Here is a 26013-nt window from a genome sequence, read left to right on the forward strand (position 1 = left end):
CACTGGAGATTCCTAGACAATCTCCAATACCATGTTTGAATGACATGTTGTACTTCTGTGGGTGCAGTAGTTCATACTGTGCTGTAATTTTGACATGTATCTTTGATTTACGTTTGTTTTTGTTTCCAAGAGAGCAAGATTTATTGAAATTCAACTATGTCTTACAGTCCTGTAAGCTAAAATGTTAAGGTTATTTGTCCTTGAGAGTTCACAAGGGCATCCAAAGTTCATTGGTGAAGCTGAATTATAAAGCTATGTGACACCATGCATATTATTCTAATCACAATTTCTATTATATTTTCACTTTTTATATTAAAATACCATTCAAAGTAAACAGTTTTGCAAATATTAAAGGCCTTCATTTTGTTACTTTTCATGTGGACCAAATTATCTGTCCATTTTCCAACTGATAAACAAACCTAAGTGAAAGTTCTTAAAGAAATTATTCCAGTAAAAATACTGTATTTTCATCCATTTTTCCCCCTCTGTACTCTGTCAGATGTTTCCCTTTCTTTCCCCTACATATGATTTTTAAACATGTAGTTTGGTGTGTTTTGCTCATTCCTGTTCTTCTTCATCTATTGTAGATGCAATTTTGCCTGACTGCTTAAAATACATCTCAGTACTGGAATAAAGAATGGAAGTCTTACTGAGCAAAAGTCCTTTATGGGCTTGGGAGCTCAGTTTGCTCTGCTTATCTTTCTTGAGACTCTGTGCCTTGATTATGAACCATCTAATGAAGGATGGGGGAGGGACCAAACCAAACAAAAAACCCTGGGGGGAAAAAAAAAAAACGATACTTGATCTTTCCATTCTTTTGATACTGTGGAAGCAGTTACTAGAAGCTAAAGTAACTTCTACTCTTGCATTAGTAAAGTAGGTAGGGATACAGAGTTCTTTATCTGTTATCATAGTAATAGAGATAGCTGCTGCTCTTTAAATGGCTTAATATTCTTCAGGATGTTACCAGATACCTATTTTCTTCTTAACTGTTGAATGGCATTTGGGTGTGTGTCATGTTAGTTGTTATGTAGGTAGAAAGAAAACCACCTTATTTTCAGGGAATGTGCAAGAGAATATTGCTCTGTTTTTCCTCTATTGAAAGCCACATGGAATTATTTTCTTTTTTCCTTAGCTGTTCTTTACTGCATTTATTAGTGAATGTTCCACAATAATACTTCCTGAAGTAAAGGCAACAGTCTGAGGAATGGAAGATACTTACTACTAGGTTAATCAGAGGTACAGAAATAAACCTTGCTATGGTGTAATTTCTGTTTCTCTATTGCTTTTGTTAAAGATAATGTAGAAAAACAAGCATTGTGATCTGATGCTTTAGGGTAGTTTATTTCCAGGGGGGAAGGGGTAGGAGAGGGGAAGGAGAGCTCTAGTGTCCTGTTCTTGACTAGATTGTCATGGACATATTTACAAAGGTGGATTCTGCTCACTACGCATCACTTTGGCAATATTTAAATAAAATGAAGGTGTGTTAGAATTCGTAGAAGCATAATAAGGCAGTTATTAGGTCCTTAGCAGAGACTTGATTGTAAAATGAAATGGAGTCTGTCAATCAGATTTTCTTTCTAGGCCACTGCTGTGTGCATCCTGAACTATGTTTTACTTTTCTGGTTAAATCAGCTACTTAAATGTCCATTATAAAATCCTGTTAGATTCTTGGGATATTAATATTTGCAGAATAGGAACCATCATTAATTATGTACATAGTAGAACACTGCTAATTTTACAGAAATTTGCTTCTAAAGAAAACCAGAGAATTTCTTTATTCAATAAAATAACGTTTTTATTACAGATTTTGGACCAATCATGATGAACGTTTTTTATATATGTTAATGGAATATGTGCCAGGAGGAGAACTTTTTAGTTACCTGCGCAACATGGGGCGTTTCAACAACAGCACAGGACTCTTTTACTCTACGGAAATTATTTGTGCGATAGAATACCTGCACTCCAAAGAAATAGTTTACAGAGACTTAAAACCTGAAAATATATTACTAGACAAAGAAGGACATATCAAGCTTACCGATTTTGGATTTGCTAAAAAGCTGGTGGATAGGTAAGTAGGCTTTTGTTATGGTAATTATGTTTTTGCATGTTAAACAGTTGAAAGAAAAAAGGTTTGTTTAAGAGCGCAGCATTTCACCCTAAGACTCCATGTGGTTCGCACATAGCAAATCCCTTAGTATGAGGAAGTTATCTTCTTAAAATGGAGGCAAGGAAACCAGTATTCAATTTAGGCATAAGTAGGACCAATATCACAGATAAGCTACTGTAGAACAATATTTTTATATGAGTATTTTTGTATATTTAAGTTTTCAGCAGTCATCTTGTAAAAAGAGTTCAGTGAGGTAATAGGAAAAAAATTTGAGATATTTATTTATTGATACATTATCTCTCTTTTAGAGAGATTATTGAAATGTGATAATAGAATTTTAAAACTGGATAGTGTTTTCACTAGCCTGTTGCTAAAATGGAACTGCAAAACCTAGACAGTTACAATCAGGCCAGCTTCAGCAGAGTGATTTATGTAACTGTATCCTGTCAGCCTTATGTCTGTTTTACTAGCATATGTAAACTTTTAGATAATGTAGGAGGTTGTTGGGTTTTTTTCCCACTATTCCCTCTGTTTGAATTATTCTTCCAAGATTATATTACATGTTTTTAAAAGGAAGCAAGAGCTGTCATTGGAATCAAAACAAAAAAAAAAGTAAAAAACTATCCTCTCATAGTTTAAAAAGTGGTGTGACAAGGTTTAGTAATATGCCCTTTGGACACCTCTTGAGGTAGACAATATCTGATTGTTCCTGTTGAAGTAGCCCAGTCGGCAGGTCAGGTGTTACATTGGTGCTCATCCTCTCATCTTTTAACTGCCTGCTGCTTTTGCAACAGTTCAGTGTGTACAAATGTTGTCATTTATATACATGTATATGTTTTAAATCAAAATAAATTTTAGCAGGAAGAAGTAAGGCTTATTCCAGGTAAGAAAGTAGGACTATCTCTTTATAAGACGTTTTCATACAGATTCTTTGTACTCCGTTTTTACACGTAGATACTGCCACTTAGTGGTTATTCTTGGATTTCTGTGGGTTTAAGGCACAACAGAAGCAGCCCTTCCTTAAAGAAAGTGGTAGTTTACATCAGAGTGTGATTTTTGTAGAATAGAATGGTTTGGGTTGGAAGGGACCTTAAAGGTCATCTAATTCCAACCCCCCTGCCATGGCAGGCATACCTTCCACTACATCAGATTACTGGAGGCCTCATCCAACTTGGCCTTGAGCACTTCCAGGGAGGAGACAGGCAAAATGTCCATGGCCAACCTGTTCCAGCATCTCACCACCCTCAAATTAAACAATGTTTTTCCTAATGCCTCACCTAAGTCTCCTCTCCAAGTTTGTCTTGTCCTTGTCTTCTTGCTGCACATCTGTGCAAAAAGCCCTACCACAGCTTTCTTGTAAGCCTCCTTCAGGTACTGTAAAGCTGCTGTAAGGTCACATCACAGCCTTCTCTTCTCTAGGTTGAACACCACCGAATTCCTCAGCCTGTCTTTAGCCCTCTGATCATTTTTGTGGCTTTCCATTTTTTGAATCTGGAATGTAAGAGTAAATTTGCTCAAATACCTTTTTCTCCATCAAAGCAAGTTGTCACTGCTGTTTTAAATTGTTGGGTTTAGTTGGGTTTTTTTGTGTCCTGTATTACTGTGTGGGTGGGTAATGAAATTGATCAATTTGCATTTAATTGAATCGTAGAGAGCTGTAGTAGTTTTATATTCATAGTGTACAACGTGATATAAGTACAGAACATAAACTTGAAAAGAGCGAGCACTTTGCCAGTTACAGCACAGGTAGTTCCCTATGCAAGTCTGGTTTATTTCTCATGTAGATTTCGAGTTTTTCTGGGAACTACATGGTATTCTCCCCACTGGCTCTACTAATTTTGACACTGCAGTTTTGCCCACTGTAAAAAATACAGTTTTAGCAATTTATTTGCTATTGCACTCCAGTAAGTTATTTTTCTTCATAGGCTATTTGATCAAAAGTGTAGCAACTGTTTGATAATTTTTATGCATGGCAGGCATCTATACATGAGTCTTATGTGTGTGTATGGGAGTGTGTACATATGTATGTATATACACATACGGTGTATAAGAATTATGAAATAGAACAATACATTTTTCAAAAAGATGTGGGGAAGCTTGCCACTTAAAAGCAACAAATGTATTCCTAGAGAACTGAAGACATAGCATAAAATAAAAATATTTTAAAAAAATAGGCTCTTTTTTTTCTTTGCTAGAGAAAGGAATGAGAGCAGGTTGTCTTGTCTGCTTCTGTTACTTACTGATATGTCCTTCTGTTTATACGTGTTCCTCCCTTTTCAGTCATAGTCTACTTTTAAAAATTCTCCTCTAGAAAAGTGTGTCACTGCTTCAGCTGCTGTCCATATCTTCTGTTTTCCCCCTTGCTTAACTGAAGACAATAATTGTTTCGGTTTCTTTTAAACACATTCAGAGAAAATAGACGTGCCAATACTTTTAAAAGAAGGGCAATGACAAGAAAAAATATGGGGACAAGGTTTTCATAAATTATTGTTACCTGTAGGTTATAGAAAGGATTTGCTTTGTCCTTTATAGCCATTGCATTTTAAGATACTCCCTTTTCTGGAAAGCATATACCACTTTTTGGTTATATGCCCATTTAACATGATTCTGAACTTTCTAACATTTTTAAAAATATTTTGTTTTCTCTAGTTCGTAATTCCTGTGTTCTTTAAGAGAAGCACAAAGTAAAGCTCATTATTTTATAATATGCACAGACTTCACTTAGAATGTTTTGGAAGTTTTAGGTAAATCAGGACAGGAAGACCTGATTTAGGAAGCTTAGGACAGTCATGGTTTTTTATTTTTGCCCCCCCACACTTTTTGTGTGGAATGTTAATTTAAGTTTGTTCAGTTTACATTGCTAAAAAGAACAGATGATTTTAAACTATGAAACTTGTCCTAGTGATCAACCTTACAGATACTGGAGTTACTTTTGCTTAAGCTGGATGTTCCATAAGACTGTTCTGCAGAGTGGATTGAAAAAAAACAACAAAACAAGTCACAGCAAGTATGGTTTGCAAAGTGTATTATTTGTCACTGTAGAAGCAAGAATGTCTAGGCCTATTCACTAGGCCTGCCAGGGACTACAGAGGTGGATGCTGAATGTTATAGAACACTAAAATATGCTAAGCATCAAGAGTTAACTTCTATAAATGACATTATATACAAGTCCCCAAATATTATTTGTTAGCTTGATTTTTTTAACCAGAGTCAATTGTTTGGTTTACTTTCATGTTTTAAAATTACATGTTTGACCTTATTAACTATTGATTACTTGTATTTCAATTTTTATTTTAACTCAGAGCGGTGGACTTTTTTGCAGCAGTCTGGAGCAAACAGTCTATTCTTATTTTTCTGCTTTATAATTTATCTTCAGAAGGATCATCTGGATTTTCAGATGAATATGCAACAGTCATGAAATAATGATTGAAAATACTTACCATGATATGACCTTTTTTTAGAATTTACTTGATGCATTTTCCAGATTATTAAATAGTTTGTTTCATGACCAACAGAAGAGGAAATACAAGTTATCTTCCAGCTCAAATACACAGCTTGACAAATAATTTGAGTGTCTTCCGAGTTCTTGTGTATTAATAAACAGTATCTTGAATTGAATTTTCAATTTCTTGAATTTTTTGATTGAAATTAAGAGAATGAGATGACCTGCTAGGGTTAAGAAATTTTATTTCCTAGTGCAATGAGAGGAATTCAAGTTAAATTGGTCTTTGCTTAATTTATGGTTTTCCTTTTGCTTGAAAAAAAAAAGTCTTGTTATTAACCTGTGTGATAACTGAGGGTCATTTTAGCTACATTGTCACCAGCAAATTCTGTGGGACCTGGAAGTCATGGTCAAGTGTTATACTGATTTTATTTGTATGTAGATGTTCTTGATAAGGGATGAAAACCTTGATGAAAGACTGCATCTTTCCTAAATTTGTGCATTCATAGTGTTGGCAGTTTTGGGGAAGGAAAGGAGGACCAGTGTGGTGCCTTGTCCTGCTAATCTTGTCCATTAGACAAGTGCATCTGCCCTGACTGGTTTATTTGTGGAGCCCTTCTTTCCAAATACAGTAAAACTGTCAGCTGCTTCATTTGCAGAGCTGGCTAAATCAGTGTGAATAAAAATTCCTAAGATGGACTGTAGTACTTCTATAGCTTTTGAAATTTGAGGGAAGAGGGACAATATTCTTTTAAAAGACTACAGGTTTTCTCAGTTACCTAGTCCTGACTTAGGCAACTGCTAGATGGCAGTAGTGTGAAAGCAGTGCTGTGTGTAAAAATTTTCTTGTGTGTGACTGGTTTGGAAAATGAGAGCTTATATTTTCTAGCAGTAATAATTATGCCACCCTTTAATGATAAAAACTGAAGATTTATGTTTTACACTAGTGAGTTTAGTTTTAAGAACCATGAAGCGCATGTAGTGTGCCAAACATTCTGACTGTTTAGCTGGAGAAATTTAACTTTTGCTGTATTGAAATCAAGCTTAAAGAAGTCCAGCTCAATGTATCATAAATCTTCATTTAAAGTCTTGATTGAATGTACAGATCCTATTCCTTGATCTTAAGTATTGTTATAAATCAAGGCTAAGAACTGAAAAAAAAGTAACCAAACAAAAGGAAAACAAGGAAAAAATACCTAAATGCTGTGTTTAAAATAATTCTACCGTCTCAGACAAATGCATTATTTAATTTTTTAAAAAAATGTTGACAGTCTGGTATTCCATAAGGTGCATTTTGGTACCTTTCTATGGTAAGAAAAAAAGGTGGGTTATGTTTAGCTGAACAGTAGTAGGAAAGACTGGAATTTGAAAGAAGTGCATATTACTTCTAAAGGTGATTGTTGTTCATCCTGATATATATTTCAGCTAGGTAACAATATAACATTTCTATATTCTGAGCTTACACTAGAAAGTTATGACTAAAAAATAGATTAAAAATAGTATTATTTACATATCTCACACTTGCTTACCTACACTTTCTAAACATTTTAAATAATTAAAAATAGGAATGTTCTTCCTTTTAATGTATATTGTTGAGGTGATGACAGGTTACACTTCAATACTTTTTCAGAAAAGCTACTTAGCTTATAAAAGCAATCTTAATTATTATGTCTGCAGCTATTTTCTGATTTAAACTACTTTCTTATCTCCCCTTCTTTCACTATTTTTTTTCTAAAGAAAACCTTTTCATTTTGCTGGAAATGGAAAATAATCTTGCCTTTTGCTGGACCTATCAGAATGAACTCCCAGGGTGTACAGTTTAAAGTTCATAATTTCAATGCAATGTATAGCCTAATGGATGGAATAATATACCAGAAATCAGGAAACTGAGTGCATATGTATTTCCTGCAGCCAAGAAACTTCTTAGTTTCTGTCTATCTCAGTTACAGGAGAATTAGAGAGCACCATAGAATCATAGAATGGTTTAGGTTGGAAGAGATCTTAAAGATCCAGCCCTCCTGCCACGAGCAGGGACACCTCCCACTAGACCAGGTTGTTCAGAGCCACATGCTACTTTGCCTTGAGCACGTCCAGAGGGGGAGCATCACAGCTTTCCTGGGCAACCTATTCCAGAGTCTCACCACCCTCGTGGAAAACAATTTATTTCATGTTTGGCCTAAATCTACCCTCTTCATCAAAGCAGTCTTGCTACATCTTGTAGAGGCCTTTTTTCTCTTGCTCCTGTAAACAATAAATACATAGGTATATATTATGTACTTCCTGTGTGTTTGTATTTGTTTTCTCTTACTTTTATTTCAATTTCACATCAGACTCCATTTTTTTGTTTTGTGGTTTTTGGTTTTTTTTCCCTCCAAGGACGTGGACACTCTGTGGCACTCCTGAGTACCTTGCACCAGAAGTTATACAAAGCAAAGGCCATGGAAGAGCTGTGGATTGGTGGGCCCTAGGAATTCTTATATTTGAGATGCTGTCAGGGTAAGTGGTGAAGATTATTATATTGCAGCAATAATATGTGATACATTAATACACGATTCTGTACCAGTTCAGTGTACAATATTAAGAACAGTAAATCCAGGCTCCGTTTAGTATTGATATACCATTTTCCTTTTTGCCTTTGAAGAAAGGAATTGAGAAAGTGTGCAAAAGAATATGTATTAGTGTTGCTAGGGGCATTCTTTTTTTTAAGTTCCTGATTTTGTTGATTTTGTTTGGTTTTTGCTTGAGATTTTTTTTTTTAACAGATTCTCATTTATTTATCTGTTTTGGAAGTTCAGGTTTTGTGAAGTTTAGATTTTTATACATAAAGTACTGTATATATAAATGGTGGAGAAGAGACCTACCAGTTTTCTTTGAACCTTATGTAATTAGTTTCTAGCATACTGAACTAGTATTTTCAGTGGGAGCTTTAGTCTGTAAAAATGCATAGAGACAAGTAGGAAGACTGGTATTACTACACAATGCTGATTTTCTTTAAACCAAAGAATAAAGAATAGGGGAAAAATTAAAGGGTCTATTTGGAAACTAGATTGCTCAAATTCTACTTTTAATTTTTTGAAATTTGATTCCCAAACAGTGTTTCCAGAATATACAATTTTAAACTGAAGAGAGACTTTCTGTTATTAATGTAACTTACTATTTCTGGTTTTAAGTAATAGGTTGATAAAATTAATCGTATTAATTTGCTTTGGTTTCAATCTACTGGCTCAGGAAGAACGTGAAATTCTGCTTGTGCATGGAACAAGGCATCTCTGTGCTTTTCCTTGTCTTTTATCTTGGCCATATCATTTGAAGGTACTTGCAGTTTTGAAAAAACTGATTTTGCCATAGTTGATGCAGTAAAACAAATGCAGGTGGAAACAAGACTTTCATTGCCTCAGAAGAAGTGTAATATATTTGATTAGTTTTGGTTTCATAGCCATTAGAACTTCTTGGTACCAGGCCCAGTGTACTCTGTGCGTTGCTGTTCCCTGAAGGAGCGTCAGGTTGCCTCTGTGGCCTCTCATTCTGCATCTGCAGGTCCAGAGTGGCCAGAACAAAAACATTCTTGCATGGATTCATTCTTCCTTGTCTCTATACAGCTCGGGATTACTTTAGTTACTGTTCTGGTGTTTTGACAATCTCGTCAGGTTGCCTGAGCAGTTTCCCTGATGTTTGATCACTTTAGAGCTCCAGTCCACCACGTTTGCTGTGAAGTCAATGCAATAGCATCAAAACTTTATTGCAGGACAGCATTGCTGCCCACTGCTTGCTTTCTTAATGCTTACATATGCATTTACTTTGAATCTCAAAGGCAATTTCTGGACAGAAAAAGCTTAAAAAACTACTAATAGTTCTCTGCTGACCCAGGCAGGTTTGGCTGACTTGTGTAATAAAACTTTATTTCTGTAGGCTGATCTATGCTGAGCCCAGGCCTCAACTTTCTTTCAGTGTTCCCTGTAAAGGCAAGCAGTTCAAACTGGTTAAGGAAATCCTTCTCAGCAGAATGAAAGGGGAGAAAGAGATTCCAAGCAGCTTTGTTGCTACTAATCTTAGTTCTAGACAGCATAAAGGGTGTAGATAAAAATATCTGGTACTGTAACATGAGTGCAGGTGCTGCAGTCTCCCAGCTGTAGTCTTAAGTGATTTACCTTCCTGCCAAGAATTTCAGTGGCACCACTCCGCTCTTTTTGGGCTTCGTGGTCTCAGTGTAAGTGGATATTGGATGTTTTTCCTTTCTATGACATATTTTAGTAGGATTCTCTCAACTCTGGAAACCGTGTTTCTATTTCTACTCTAATTAGTAATTCTACTGACTACAGCTGATAAGTCAAGCAACACCTCATCTGTGGAGTCAGTGCTGAATTACAGCTGAGTACAGCTAAAGTACAGCTGAAGTACAACTATATATTCTACTGAATTAAAACCAGTATATATTCATTATAAAAAGGGAGCAGCTGCAACCATTTCCACATAGGATCCTATGTATCCTGACACTATATATCTGAAGTGATGAGATCTGGATTCCCCCAAGCTTAATATAAATACTTAGGCTATAGAGACTCTTAACCAAGAGAGATAAACTACACATTTCTAGAAGGCAGCTGAGATTTTATACAGGCTGACTGACAGAGCAGGTGTCTGCTGCAGGTGATTTCGCAAGAGTTTTTACTACATTATTTGTATAGATATCCTCTTCATATTCATGGGGTTTTTCTTATTTTTTAGTGTTCAGATGGAGTCCCTGTTCCTTCCCTTGGGATAGGGACTTCTCCAGTTTTGTTTGGGTTCTTTTGGTTTAGTTTGGGTTTTGATTTTGTTAGTTTGGGTTTTGTTCAGTGGTGGGTTTTTTCATTCATTTGTTTTTGTGGGGTTTTTTTGCTTGTTTTGTTTTTTTTTTTTTTGTTTTGGTTTGTTTGGGTTTTTTTTAAGGGGTAGGCATAGGTTGGTACTACTTGTCTAGGATTTTTAAGATTCTGGGGCTTGGGGGATTGATGGGGTCAGGGGTTGTGGCTTGCATATGTCTTTAGGAGGGCAGATTGTCTTGTAGGGTATATACTTAAAGCAATTTATCGACTTTCACTATTGTCGGCAATAGTTTTTTAAAATGCTTTTTGGCACGAACAGGAGATATAGCTGGATATTTATTATCAAGTCTTTTAATGCAAAAAATAGTTCTGGGTAACTTTATCCCTTGGAATTCAAAGAAATTTATGAAATACGAAAATGACTTGAAGGTGAATGAAACCTGATTTAAAGACTGAGTTATTGTCTTCAAGTAAATTACTTAGGACATTTGGTAGTTATTTCCTGAAGTTGCTCTCTGAACCCCAAAAGCAACTGAAAATAATTGGTAAATATGAGCATAAGGAAGTGGTTCTTTTAAAAACAAACAAAACCACACTTTCTGGTTCTACAGTGTCTGATTTCTCCAGTTTAATCTCTAGAGGTGTGTGGAATTCTAGATCTGCACATACCTAGGTTTAAGCCATGTTCCCATTTAGGCTTAAGATAGTAAAATATAGGAACAGGAAAGAAAAAGTAGAACTAGGAGTGAGAAGAAATCTTTATAGAACAGATTAGCAATATCGAGTTCACAGACTTAATCTAAACAAGCTAAACATGCTATTAATAAAAGAGTTGAAAGATATAGTTATTTTGAGTGTGTTGTGATACAATCTACATTAGAGGAAGATGCACTTTTTATTTTTATTTAACATTAGATATATTAGGCCGTAATTGTACTGTCATCAGACATTCAGCTCACTAAATTTTCTCATTTAATGTGGGCTTTCTGTTTTTAGTTTTTCTTTGGTGGTCTTATGTGATGTACTGTTCTATAATTTTAGAGTTGCTAATGGCTCCTGTCTGCAGTTTCATGCTCTCAGACCTGCAGGTTTTTCCCTTGAGGTTTTACAACTTCTGCAGTGCAAAAAACTGCCGGTGGTCCTTGAGACCAATGTCAGTGCCATTATTACTAATCAGTTAGCAAAAGGGATGGTTTGCAGCTGTTGTCCCCTATACAGAGAACTTTTTTTCAGCTTCTTTTCAGTTGGTGGAAAAAAGACAGCTGTTTGTATTTGTATTACAGTCTGAAACTCAAGGGAGTTTTGTTGATTTATTAAGTAGCTTCCAGCACAATACTTGTGTTGTTTTGTCTAAAACCTGTACTGTTGCTTTTGGTTTGTCCATAAGAGAACTAGGCAATCTTTCAAAGCTGTCCTTATTTTGCATACAGTTCAAATGCACTTTAATCAGTATTGCCATTAAATTATTCTATAGCTGAGTGTGATTTGAATTTCTCTAAAGAATTCTAGACACAGTAATTTCAGGTTTTCAAAGTGGGAAAGCAAAAAGCAATTTAAACATATTTAAATAAGCAAAAACATATACTACTTTTCTTGATTTCACACATCAGTGGTGTACAGAATGTTTGGAAATGGAGGAAAAAAACCTGCATTTGAGATTATTCTGCTTACTGCAGCTGACACTTTTCTAGTACCGAGATACAAAATCTCATTCCAATTTTCTTATGCATTGATGAACACTGATGTGTAATAACAAATACAAAACTGGACATTGAATGTGCTGTGTGTCAACTTGCTTTGGATAATGCAAAGGACATGATGTTGCCTGCCTGAAAAGGAAATTTTATATGACAGTCTCTGTGTTTAAAATTTTTATGCATGTTAAATATGTCACATTTTCCTTGTTCTTTGGTGTCAAAGCAGAAATTAATTAAAACACTAATATTTTTTCCTGAGAATCTTATATTTGTCATTTTCTTTCTAGATGAGAATATTCAGTTGTTCCATAATAAAACTACTTAGGCTTTCTGAACAGTACCAACAAATGTTCTTCAGTCTTTCTTTAATGAGCTAGTTTTTTCATGTTTTCCTGTGCTTTGAAGTATTACCTGTTTTTCCTTATGCATGCAGACAGCTTTACTTAACTATTCTAACAGAATTTGGTTTTGTTTGTGGCTGAATTTTACAGCATTTCAAAGGAGCTGCTAATCCACTTGAATCCACCAGCTGAGGAATTAAGAAATTAGTAATTCTGGAAATACTTGCATAATGGAAATAATGCATTGTACTTGTTGAAGAATAAGCTAATTTGAATATTATAAAATTAAAGAAAATGTGAAATGGAAAAACATTGTTTTCACCTTATTTTTCCTACTAATTATTTTCTAAAGTCCCACACTGTATTTGTGTGTGTATGTACACAATTGTGTAATCTGAGGAAGCAATTGTAAAACATTAGGGAGATATTTAATATTTTAGATGTTGGACTGTATTAGTTGTTGAATTTTATTAATATGATTGATACTCAAAATCCCTTTTGTTTCTATTCTGTAGGGAGTTTGAGAGAGGAGCATAGTAAGAGGCATGCTTTGGTCATGTTACAGAAGTGAAGGTGGGACTGAGATTAGTGAATGAGTTGTTAGTCATTCCATTTCCCTGAATGGCTTCTACTTCTAAAAAGGGGACTGCCACTCAGAAAACTTGTTGTCTATGCTGCTTATACTGGCTGTATTGATGTACCAATACTATTTGCCTTGTGCAGTAACAAGGGTATGTATTGTGCTAGTAAAGAAAGCACAGCAGAAAACAATCTCAGACTCTCTGTTAGCTCATATCTTCATGAAGAACTTCTCAACAATAGTAAATACAGAATTTTAATTGCATCTTGGTTTCTTATTGTTTATCTGGGAAAGGTTAGGAAGTAAGTACTTTAGCTGTCCAACACAGCTTCCCTTTGAGGGAATTTCAGGTTCTGAACAGTTTGTCTCTTTCAAACCATCTCTAACAAAGCATATTTGAATTCAAGAAGTACAGTAAAAAGCTTAACTGACCGATCTATTCATATGAGTGTCCTTTGATACTTTATCTAGAGACTAGTTACTGGGCAAGATCAGAAATAGTAATGCTGTTTTGAAAAATATACATTTGGTTTTATTGATAAAGGCATAGCACTTTTTACTTTAACACTGAAAATCTGTTTCATAAAAATCTGTTTATATTCTTACTGTGTTAATACAAGAAAAATATCTTGTAATACTTCAGTTTTAATTCTTTATTCAATGTGTTGCATAGAAAAATGTTTTCTGTTTTGCAATTAGCAGCCTTAAGTTACTCTTCAAGTTAGTATTTGATTCATGATGCCCTACAAAAAGAACTATATCATCTATGATTTCTGAAAATAATTAATATGACATAATACTGTTGATAAGATTTTTAGAAATTCTTTTTCTAACCTTTAAAAAATTGCTGTATTGAAATAGGTTTCCTCCATTTTTTGATGACAATCCATTTGGTATATATCAGAAGATTCTTGCTGGCAAAATAGATTTCCCGAGACATTTGGATTTGTATGTAAAGTAAGTCCATGACTCCCAACACTGTTTTATAATCTAAGTACCTCCTGAGCACTGTTTCTAATGCATCTTCACAGAAGACCAGCTACCAGATTCTGGTTTTCTGAAACACCATGTTAGAAAACGTTTCAGATTACTTTTACTCTTTCACTCCCAAGTAAAACTGTGTTTAGTAGTCTTCATGCTGGATGTACAGTTGTAAGATAATATCTGCCTCTCTTGCATTTTTGCATATTTTGGAATATTAAATGCTTTTCTACTTTGTACAAAGCTCATGGGTACCAAGTTGTTGCCTGGAAGAAAGAAATTAAGAGATAATTTAATAGGAGTAAAAGTTAGGAGGGCAGCAAGTGAACACTAAACTGTTCCATTGTATGCACATATATTAAATCAGTCTCATCATAACTACATGGATGAACTCTCTGATACTTGAAAAGTTTCAGAGTAAAATCAAATTCCACTCCAGATAGTAGGGCCATAGTTCAGTGTCTCTTATATACATGAATGGGTTTTATTCCTAGTATTTTGCAAGCATTGCAGATGTGTTACAAATGAAATAGTTTTTTCCAGTTTAAAAATTCCATAATTTAAATAATTTTTAGTAAGCATTAGAACAAACTGCAATCTTGAACATCAAGTTTCTTCTCTAAAGCAGTGATGAGTGATTGAGGACAGGAAGTTTAGTATAAACTGGTCAATTATTCAAGGTGTTTTGAAGATGTGACCCTAGAGATGGCACTTACTTGCTGTAACACTAGGTAAATAGGTAAATGTTGTTGTATGGCAAATCTTAATGAAATCTGTCAAACTTTCTCTGAACTTTTATGAAATCTCTTGCAAAAATAATCATTTGAGGATGATTTTTTTTAAGACTCCATTTAGTCATCAAGTGCACTCAGTCAAGCATGTCTACATCACCTTAGGCTGAGATCTGTTTGTGTCTGCTCTTAACAGAGTTTTTACTTGCTGGTTCCAGTTAGTCTAGTCTCATTGTCAGGTCTTCCTGACCCTGCCTGATTTAGGAAGAAAACCAAGTTATCTTGCGTAATGTTGTGTGCATTAAGGTACAAGAGTCTGGTCAGAACATGAGCAGCTCAGATTAGATTATCACTAGTAGCCTGTCTAACAATGAAAGTGTTTAAAATTAGATATGCTGTTAGCTTCTGTTTCTGTTTGACATTTACAAACAACACTGATTTCTACTATCCAGAAGACCCCTGATGCTGTGAAGTTTCCTAGTTCTGGTAGCAAGCACAGATTGGTCTTCAGTCTAGACATGCTAATGAACTGTAGGATACATTAATCAACACAGTTGTTGATACAGCTCTTTCCCAGCTTTTCTTATCCAGATGTTCTTTCAGAGAGTGCTTGGCAGCTCATTCCCATTACATTCCTACCTTTAAGGGTCTTATGGGTTTCTAGCTTGGGCTTTCCTCCTTTCACACCTTGGTTTTTGGTGATCTCATTCCTGAGGCTTCAACTGCTTTCTTCAGTGAGTTGTTAGCATAATGTATCTGTCTTGCTCTATCAGCTCTTCTTCCCATTTTTAAACAATAACATGCAGAACTGGATAGTCTTTGGCATCTCTGCACCTTTAGCTTGAAGGAAGTGCCAAGATTATTCTGTTCTGAGACAGCCTGTTTCTTACCTTACTTGCATCCCATTTCCTTTCTCTCTCTTCTTCCTGTCAGTTGGTGTCTCAGGAACAACGAAGATCATATTGGGTCTTGTCGCATCTTGGCTATGTCTGAAGGATTAGTGCTATACTTTTATTTATAACAATTTATAAATTTATAACAATTGAACTTTAGTGCTCTGTTTGTAGGTGCAAAACTGTTTTCCTTTTTGAACTCTGAGTAAACTTTCCTACTTTGATGTACTATATAAACTTACTGGAGTTTTTTAGACATTTTTCTATCTGCTTAACCCCTTGTCACCCTCCCTCACTGTTAGCCTTTTGAATTTGTACCGCTTTTGCTTTCCCTCCTTGCTGCATGATGTTCACCCTCTTACTGCTCTTTACAATGGCTGTGTGTCTTGTATAAGTGCTGATGAGCTAGTATCTCTTCATGTTGCTCTCTACTGTGGCCCTTTGTTATCCATCTTGCAACTCAGTCAGATGCTTTCTCCAAATCCTCTGTCCTGTCTACATTAAGTCCTTGACACCTTTGACCATAACCTCAGATTTCTCTAAAGAGCAGCTTCTGTCATGATGATAAATTAACCAATAGAAATTCAAAGAAGACTGTCAGCAGAGTTTTGTGTTAGTTGATTTTTGTTAAAATATAACTATTAATTATTCTCTACCTACTAATTGGCCACTAATGAGTTTATAAGTTATTTCTATCTATTTTTCAGGGTTGTTTTTTTTTTTGCTTTTATAAACTTCAGATTCCAAAGATGGTTTTGAAAAATACCAAACCATACATCAGTGCAGCACCTTGATGGTTATCTGTCTGGAAATATCTTGAGATATAATTAATTCCCCAAATACCTACAGTAGCACATCTATTGGTTTGACTTAAACATAAGAGAAAAGAGAGAGAATTCAGAAATTGTGTAATAAAAAATTGCTAAACTCTCTATTACTTGTTTCAATGTGGGTATTTCTTCTACTGAATACAGAAAATGTCATCATCTTTAGTGACAACACAGTTATTCTGGAGCAAGATCATCCCTTAACTGAGCTTTTCTAAGCTAAATTTCTGAATTAAGCCAAGAACGATCCATTTAATGTTTTCTGGTTATATTGGAATAGGAAACTGCATGATTTATCATTGAACATATAGCATGTGAATCTAGTTTTGGGTTTCTGGATTTCTTTTCAATTCAACTTCTGTTCTAAACTTTGGCTATAGCCATTCTTTTATCCTTCTTCATAAGGAGCAGTCTTCTCTGCAAAAACTAGGAGGTGTTTCTACAAAGGTGACTGTAAAAGGAGCCAGACACATGATTTATCTAATCCAGACATTGATTGGCTGGAATGATCATGAGTTTTAAAGACTGCTTTCTACCTTCACTTTTTTAGTCTCCTTTTATCTGGCAACTGCATATTTTTCCAGGTTAATTTTAGAACTATATTCCTGCCAAATACAACAGCTTTTCAGGCAGTCTAGCATATGCACTCTCAGCTCACGTATTCTTGGTGCATATGCTTTTGTGATTTGAGGGACAGAATTGCTTTTGTGTTAGAGCACAAAATACTATTAGATGTTACAGTTAGGGATGGAGAGGAAGGAGTAGTGTCATTATTATTTTTGCATTCTTTTCTGTAAATAAAGTGGCCTTTTTAAAAAAAACTTTTGCAAAGTTGAAAGCTGGAGTTAGCCATACTCTGTAGATCCCCAGAATTTAATGCAGTATTCCATCTCTTAGGCCTGTTTGGAGATGTAGAAAGAACAAGGATGGCTAAACTTTTGTTTTATTCAGTCATGGTAATTTATGCAGTGACACTGGAATTCTATTCTAAGAATAACTGTCAAAATAATCTTTGAGATAAATGTTTATAGAAATGTGCATCTAGATTTTTCTCTCAGCTCATTACTATTCAAGCTACATCAATAAAATGTGATTCTCACTTTGATTTATCTTGGAGTTTTTTGGTGTTTAATATTTAAAGCACCTTGCTATTAAAATGGAAGTCATTTATATCTCTATTTATATCTTCTAGAATGGTCATTTAGCTTTATGTACAACTGTTCAATGAACCAGAATCTCAGGGGAGGCATTTAATTTTCAATTAAATTAAAGCTCATAGATTTTACTAGTTTTAAGAAGGTGACTAGCTCTTCCATGGTTACCCTGAATATTTAGCGGCCTAAAGCATTTGGATGTCAATGCATAAATTTGAGAGTGCAGCCTTATCTGTATTTTGTGTACATATTTTACAGTTGTGTTCTAACAGATTGGTTTGAGATCCATTTTGAGATTTTTTAAATGCCCAGCAAAATACAGAAAAAGGAAGATAGATATGGTACTACTTGGAGGAGTGGGAGTGTGCAGGGAAGAGAGAAAGGATGTTTTTCTCCTGTGTTTCTTAAAGTCTAAAAGGAACATGCAATTCTGCAAGTTCCTTTTAGAACAAATTATTCCTTTTTATCTTTCACTCTTAAGTGTCCTAAAATGTGAAAGAAATGAATGACTAAATTATACACAGTATCAGCTGTTCAAAGGGGAATATGCTCATATTGTGTTTGTATGACTGTCAAATATAAAGTATTTTTGTTTAACAAAGAACATGTTTTATTTACCACAGAGACCTTATTAAGAAGCTGCTTGTGGTTGACAGGACAAGACGATTAGGAAATATGAAGGTCAGTATAAAATGTGTAGGTGTAATGCAGAAGATAGCAGAAGGCTGAAAGAACTGTGTAAGAAAGATGTAGAAAAGCTCCTCTGTGTCTCTGAAATTGCAATATATTTTTCTATACATTATTTGGGTTGTGCAATCCTAAATGCAATGTTTAACCATCTGTTTCTGGAAATCATATTATTATTTGTTTCGAGTAATGATGTCCTTTATGATAGTTTCCCTCTTTGCCCCAACCCACCCTCCATTCTCCACCTTTCCTTCCCTCCCAAAAATAAATAAATTAAAACCCCTACCTGCTTACTGATTAATTTGAAGACTTAATTATATTAGACTAGAAACATGGTGCTAAGTCCTGTAGGACAGAGCCCCAGTTGCTTTGTTTCCTTCTTTGGAGTGTTTAATCTCAAAAACACTAATAATTTTTTAAACTTAAAAAAAAATACTTTAATGAATATAGAGATTGTTGTAGTACCATGATATTTGGTCATATGCCTTGTACTTTGGTGGTGCTGCTGATAAAGCACAGCCAAATGGTCTTCCATCAAAAAGAATTATTCATCCTGTTTTGAACAGACTTCTGAAGGCAAGAACTTACTAGTCAAAAGATATGCTCACATTTCTTAGGTAGCATTCCAGCTTACCTCAGAAATACACCTATATCTGTGATATGTCAAGAAGGAACTCAAGCAACCCAATGAATTCTGTGAGGTGTCCAAATCTGGTACTACTTGTAATGCCAAGAAAATGTCAGCTCTATTACCAGCTTATTTAGCTCTGCAGCTGTGCAGTAGCTGTGGTTGGTAGTGCATTACCTGAACTAAGATGGGAACTTAAATGGAACTGCCAAAGCACCACACAAAACTCAACATAGCCTGATTTCTCCATCTGGCAGAGTAATTTAATCCTATATTCATTGATTTATTACTGTTGTCTCAGTGTTGCACCTAAATTAGTTTGTGTAATCTTTAGCTAGCTACAATTTACATTTCCTGGGACAGGGGAGATTAGAGGTTTGCTTTTTTGCACAAAGCATGATTTATAGTTCATGTAGGTGAAGAAGGTAAAATGCACTGCCATCCAAGTTCCTTGAACGTACTTATTTAAGTATAGCGGCTGCTGTCCATAATTCCTTTATGCACAGCCTTAGACTGGTAAGAAAAGCTAGGAAACAAATGTTTTTCTTATCCTTCAGAATTCTTTGCAGTGTTTTTAAGGGGTGGGCAAGGCAGCAGGAGGATTAAAACCAAACTTTCATAAACTGAAAATTTGGAAAGTTACTGGCTAGTGTAAAGTTTTGTATCTTTCGACAGTTAAGAAGGAAAACAAAAACAAAAGCAAACCTTTCTTTATTCAACATCAGTTGAGGGTAAAGTGTTTGGCTGTCTTTCAGGTTTTTTTAGTCTGGTTGTTTTGGAGGTTTTTTGGAGTTTTTCCCTGCAATTGGCTCAAATGACAAAATCAAAAATAGTTCTAATTAGAAGCAGGATTTGTGTGTGGAGGGGGTGGGGCAATTGTGTCCTTAGCCTGATTCTTTTCTTTATTCGTAGTTGGTTTTAAAAGATTTAAATTACATTGGGCATTTTCTGGTGAAGAATCCAGTCAGATCTGCTTTCGAGGGAACTTGGTGATAAATAATCTCTGTGTTACCTCTGTGCATTTAAGTATGGACAGTCCCACTCCACATAAATCTGAAAAAAAGCAAATGTGTGGTATGCTTTGTTCCATTGAGCTGCATGTGTGAGCAGTGTACTGTGCATGAGAAAACTGTCCTGTTATTAGGCTCGAGACAGAACCAGCTATTTTTTCCCAGTGCTTACCTCCTTGGGAATGAGACTGTGCTAAAATCAAACTGCAACAGGGAGGGAGGGTGGAGAAAGGAAAAAAATTTTCATTATTTATATACAAAATCAAAACAGCCAGTAAAGAACAATTATTGGAAGACAAATATGCCTTTAACTGTATCTCTAAAATGAAAACAAATGTTTATACACACACACACTTTTCTAACAGTACTGAGAACTTCTTGTTGGCACTAACTGTCTGTAATATTTGATAAAACTATGTGTTGTCCAGACATGACTTTTATATAAGGCAAAATTAACCCTCAGTTTCTCATTTTTGATGTGAGAATTAGAAAGTATAAAGCTTACTTTTGATCTACCTTGTGTCTAAAGAATGCTGCTAAAAATGCCAGTTACTCCTGTTATTGGAACTCAGGATCTGCTGGGGAAACAAAGCTATGAATTTATCCTGTAGAATATTTTAATGTTTATCACGTGAGGAAAAAAAAAGGATAAATAGACCATTAGTCTGCCTTGATGCCAGAGTTTTTATGATAAAATATATGGTTTGGCATTCCTATAACTTAGTAAATTTTTTTTTTCTTTTAAAGAATGGAGCAGATGATGTCAAGAGACATCGATGGTTCAGGTCTATAGATTGGGATGCTGTACCTCAAAGGCGACTAAAGGTATTTTCTTCAAAATAATTGATAGGATATGGCAACAAGAAATCATTGATCATTTAAACTGATCTATTGAGGTTTTATTGCTCATTGCATCTGTGTGTTCATAAGAGTAGTCTGAGCACATGTGTATATGCACACACCAGTAGTTGCATGCATCTTTGCCCTTTTACACTGCAGAATTAATTACATGTCTATTTGCATTCCTGTCTATATATGAAATGTAAAAAAATATACTTGCTTTATTTTGATAAAGTTGATTAATGCAGTAAGTAATTTTCAGTTTAGAGTTTTTGATGGGAAGTGCTGGGTGGTTTGTTGGTTTGATATTCTTTTTTTCATTTTCTTTTTTTGTCACTTTCCCTTGTATCTGGGGAGGTATTTCACTCTGGGCTTTGAATTTTTGTGCCAAGTTCAATTCAGGTAAATGCTTTAATAAAATATAAAGCATATATATGTAGGACGACAAGGGAAGGTGTGAGAGAAGGATTTATGAATGTAATGCTAACATACTTTTTAACAACACTGAATTTTAGTATTATATGAGGGCAAACGTTTGCAGAAGCTATCAACACTGCAAAATGCTTTTTAAAGCCCTTTGGAAGCAAAACTACCTTCTTTCTTTCCTTCCTTAAGTTCTAACTAGTACTATTTCTTGCAGCAGTGATTTTCAGCAACAGAGGTTGCCATATGCAGTCAGTCAAGTACCAATCAAATTTTTGCTTTTTCATTTCTTTGCATTAGTTTCTTACAATGCAAGAGTCCTTACAAAACAGAGATGAAAAATTTCTGGATGTATTCTTGTAAACAACATCCTGATAAAAAGCTGTAGGTGACTTTTTTTCCTTTTAAAAAACCAAACTAAACCAAACACATTTACATTGCTTTAAATGACTGGGTTTTGAGCTGGTTTTAGTGATTAATTCACCTAGTTGAAGTTTTATGTAGATCTATCATAAAGAAGTCACATTCTTCCAAGTTATTTACTCCTAAATTCTGGTTGCATGCATCAGCAAGGAACACAAACCATGATAATACAGAGGGTGGAACTAAGTGATCTTTAAGGTCCCTTCAAACCCAAACTATTCTGTGATAAAAGACAAGGATAAAACACAACTACTTCAAAGCTCTTGGCACCTCCAAGTTTTTTGAGAAAGATCCATTTGAATTAAGATGGTTTTACAGACATCCTTGTGGAATGAGTTTTTACACTGCAGCAGTTTCTTTACCTGCTTGGATTTATTTCTAGGCTAGGAAAAAACATAGAAGGTAGTGCGAGGCATACAGATGTTAGTCATTTCAACCTCCTTAAAAGCAGTCAATTTATTTGAAAGCAGTGAAAAGAGAAGGCTTTTTTCCTACAGTTAGAATGCAGTTACTCGTTCTTATCTGAAAGGAACCTAATGTGATTACATTCCTTTTTGCTCAGGCCATAGAAGAGAAGAGTGAGGAAGGGAAGTGGCAGATTATGCTGTAAGAGCAGGTGCCTAAAGGCTCAGTTATAGCAGATAAAACCTGACTGCTAAACAAAATTGGTACATGCATTATTAAGTGTCTTTTAATCTCAATATTTAACTGAAGTATTAGAAGAAGTGTTGGAACGTGTCTGTGTAGCTGCAAGCATCTCTCTCATGCCATACATTAATACTGAAAAAAGAGAACTTGAATAAATATTTACCCTTTTTTTATTTAGTAGGTCTTTTACAGAATTTCTGATTTAATAAAAATGGAGAGGAGCTCATTGAAGGAACTGTGCTAACATTTTCATTGTGTTTGTTTTGACTAGCCTCCTATAGTACCAAAAGTATCCAATGATGGAGATACTTCCAATTTTGAAGCTTATCCTGAAGATGACTGGAACAAGACACCTCCGGTACCTCCTAAAGATCTGGAAATCTTCAAGAACTTCTGACAGCAATATCTACGTGTGACCAGGTGTGCCTTCTTTACCTCTGTCTTTATTAGCCAGACTAGATACCACCAGGGTACTCAGCCCCCTTAATTGGAAGATAAGGACAGAGAGTGGCACAAATCCCATCCATAACTCAGGAGAAAAGCCGTTAATGACCTGCTGTGGCACCTGGCACTCACAAGTGTATGGGGCTTGATGGGATCTACCCAAGAGTATTGGGAGAGCTGGTAGAGGGGCACACCAAGCCTCTCTTCATAATTTATCAACAGTCTTGGTTAACAAAGGAGGTCCCAAGTGATGGGAGGCTTGCAGTGGGGTGCTCATCTATGAGAAGGGCCAGGAGGAGTCAGGGAACTACAGGCCTGTCAGCCTGACCTCAGTGCTGGGAAAAATTATGGAGCAGTTCATCTTGAGTGCTCTCACTTGGCAAGTACAGGTCAGCCAGGGAATCAGGCCCAGCCTGCATGGGTTCAGGAAAGGCAGATCCTGCTTGACCTGATCTCGATCTATGACCAGGTGACCCACTGACAGATGAGATAAAGGCTTTGGACATTGTCTACCTGGACTTTAGTTAAGCCTTTGACACTGCCTCCCACAGCATTCTCATGTAGAAGCTGGCAGCTCATGACATAGATGTACTGGGTTAAAAAAATGGCTGAATGGCCAAGCCCAGAGAGTTATAGTGAATGGAGTTAAATCCAGTTGGTGGCCTGTCATCAGTGGTGTCCCTAGGGATCAGTATTGAGGCCAGTGCTGCTTCATTAATGATCTAGATCAGGGGATTGAGTTTTTCCTCAGCAGGTTTGCAGACTTAAGTTGGGTGGGAGTGTTGATCTGGAGAGTAGGAGGGCTCTGCTGAGGGATCTGGACAAGATGAATTGATGGGCTGAGGCCAATGGTTTGAGGTTTAACAAAGCCAAGTGCCAGGTCCTGCACTTCGGTCACAACAACCCCATGCGACGCTACAGGCTTGGGGAAGACTGACTGCAAAGCTGCCTGGTGGCAAAGAACCCAGGGGTTCTGGTTGGCACCCAGCTGAATATGAGCCAGTAATGTGCCCAGGTGGCCAAGAAGGCCAACAGCATCTGGTTTATATCAGGAATACTGTGGCCAGCAGGATGAGGGCAGTGACCATCCTTCTGCACTCAGCACTGGTGAGGCCCACACCGTACGTACTGTGAGTTCTAAGCCCCTCACTACAAGAAAGACATTGAGCTGATGGAGTGAAGCTGCTTCACCAGGCTAGTGAAGGATCTGGTGAAAAAGTTGTATGAGGAGACACTGAGGGAGTTGGGATTGTGTAGTTTGGAGAAGAGGAGGCTGTGGTAGGTTTGTACTTGTCATTCATTTCACATGTTCCACATTATATTTTGTATTCTTTCATTATTTTTTGTTTTAGAAACTGGAAGGAAATTGAAGTGCTAAGAGAACAAAATGGAGTTCGTACATAAATGAAGATTTTTTGTGGAGAAGAGAGAATGATACAGCATTCAGATACGCATATTAGTATATAGTAAATATCTAAAGAGTTGGAAGCAGGCATGAATTTTTTGCTGTAAACATTGGACTTTAGTTTAAGAAGATGTAATATTGATAGTCTGCTCTGAAGTAGACTCACTAAAATGGTATATTTTAGGATTATTTTTTTTTTTAACTTATGGTTTAGTTAAGTTTCCTGCTATTCCCAGATCCTTTTTGCATAGTTAGCTCATAGACTTAATTTTATAAGTTTATACTAAACTTGTGTAATTAAAAGCACAAATTAGTATATATGTATATAATGAAAACAATACAGCTAAAGCACAGGAACTGTGCAAAGATGTAAATTTTTGTACTTTGCAGAGTCTATGATTTTTATTTTTCAAATAATGTTTTTCAAGAAGCTCTCTAGGAATAAAAATCTTAAAAGGAAAAATGAGTTTTTCATCATCTTATACACATTTTATAATTCTCTGTAAAAAATAAAAATAGTTAAGTTTTAAACAAGATTTTTACCTAAAATTTCCAATGCCTCACACTTGTAACCATAGTACTTGAAAGCAGAAAGACAAGGGCATGCTCTATTGTGTATTAAAATGCATCTTACGGCCAATTTATGAAGTTCTGTTACAGTAATGTCTCTTTAGAAACAAGGATATTGAGTGAGCATACACTGTCTGAAATTAGATTCCTCACATGAAGACAATCTGCAAACATACTATTCAGTGCATACTGATAAAAGGGCTCTTAATGGAGATGTTCTCTCTAGAGCTTGCTGTCTTCATGAGCCATAACAGACTTTTTTCGTTATTGAAATAGTTGTATTGAATGCTTGGCCCTTCAGGAATATCAGATGGAAGACTGAGTGTATATTAGAGGCTGATTTTTCTGCTTCTGCTTTTGTACATGTCCTAAAGTCTCTTCTGCCAGGAATTACTTATATACAGAGTTCAAACTTCAGATGTAAAGAGTCTTTTTTTCATGCTGTACTAACATCTGTCTAGCAGCTTGAGGAAGTATTTGCATTAGTACTTCATTTTTAAGTAGCACCAAGTACCTGTATGTGCATGTGTGCATCTATGTATATGAATACACATAAACTTAAGAGATTGTATTCAAGTCAGGAACTTTTTTAGGCTTGTTGGGTTCTTTTTTAATATTACTTATTGTGATACTTGTGTTAATTATAGGGGAATTGATTTTGAAGTGCTTTGATTTCAGAAAGTAAATACATTCTTTCAGATGTTGTGGTTTTAGATAAGTTTTAGTGAAATTACGATACTCAGACCAAAAATATTTTTTTCAAAAGCATGGTCAGCCCACTCTACTTCCACTACTATGACTCATGGCTCTACAGGAAACTTTTTGGGTAGATCATACAGATAGTTTCTCCTACAAACTGCTCTCCACATTTTTGGTCTGAAATGACATAAGAAATGTAGGCCAAAGATTCAGTTTTTCAAAACTAAACCCTGAATGCTTATGAAGTAGACATTCTAATAATCACTAATGATACTACCATGTTTATTATTGTGTGCAGCTGGAGTCTCCTTGGGAAAAGTCACCTTCATTTTCTTTTGTTTAGCTCTAAATAGTACAGAAGTGCTTCTGAGAACTTGACGTTTCTAGGATATTTGATCTATTTTTCATAATGCAAGTCTAAATTTAAGAGGTTGCATAACTCTTTGCAGAAATGCACAACAAAATCAGGATATGTCAAAGTGATATAGTTCTGAAATATCACAAATGCTTCTTGATGTTATGCAAGTGCCACAGTGAATACTGTGTAGGAATGCAAGATGAATTATAGGAAAATCCATAGGAAACTTTTAACCTTACATACTTGAAAGAATTAATCTGGTCCACTGTATTTTTATATGGGGAACTATTTGTTCCAAGTAAATCAGAAAAAGTCAA

The 26013-nt window shown here is 35.6% G+C and overlaps 1 protein-coding gene across 1 annotated transcript in view; it reads left to right on the top strand.

Annotated features, from left to right (window-relative positions):
• Positions 1-22640, top strand: part of PRKX (protein kinase X-linked) — a 56399-nt gene extending 33759 nt beyond the window's left edge. The window contains exons 3-8 of the mRNA XM_030451996.1: positions 1808-2071; positions 7929-8048; positions 13837-13932; positions 18185-18242; positions 20634-20711; positions 22492-22640. Coding sequence (XP_030307856.1) covers positions 1808-2071; positions 7929-8048; positions 13837-13932; positions 18185-18242; positions 20634-20711; positions 22492-22617 — 742 coding nt within the window. The 3' untranslated portion in view covers positions 22618-22640. The remainder of the gene's footprint in view (positions 1-1807; positions 2072-7928; positions 8049-13836; positions 13933-18184; positions 18243-20633; positions 20712-22491) is intronic.
• The last annotated feature ends 3373 nt before the right edge of the window (positions 22641-26013 follow it).

Source organism: Calypte anna, chromosome 1 (assembly GCF_003957555.1).
Source record: "Calypte anna isolate BGI_N300 chromosome 1, bCalAnn1_v1.p, whole genome shotgun sequence".
Taxonomy (NCBI): Eukaryota; Metazoa; Chordata; class Aves; order Apodiformes; family Trochilidae; genus Calypte; species Calypte anna.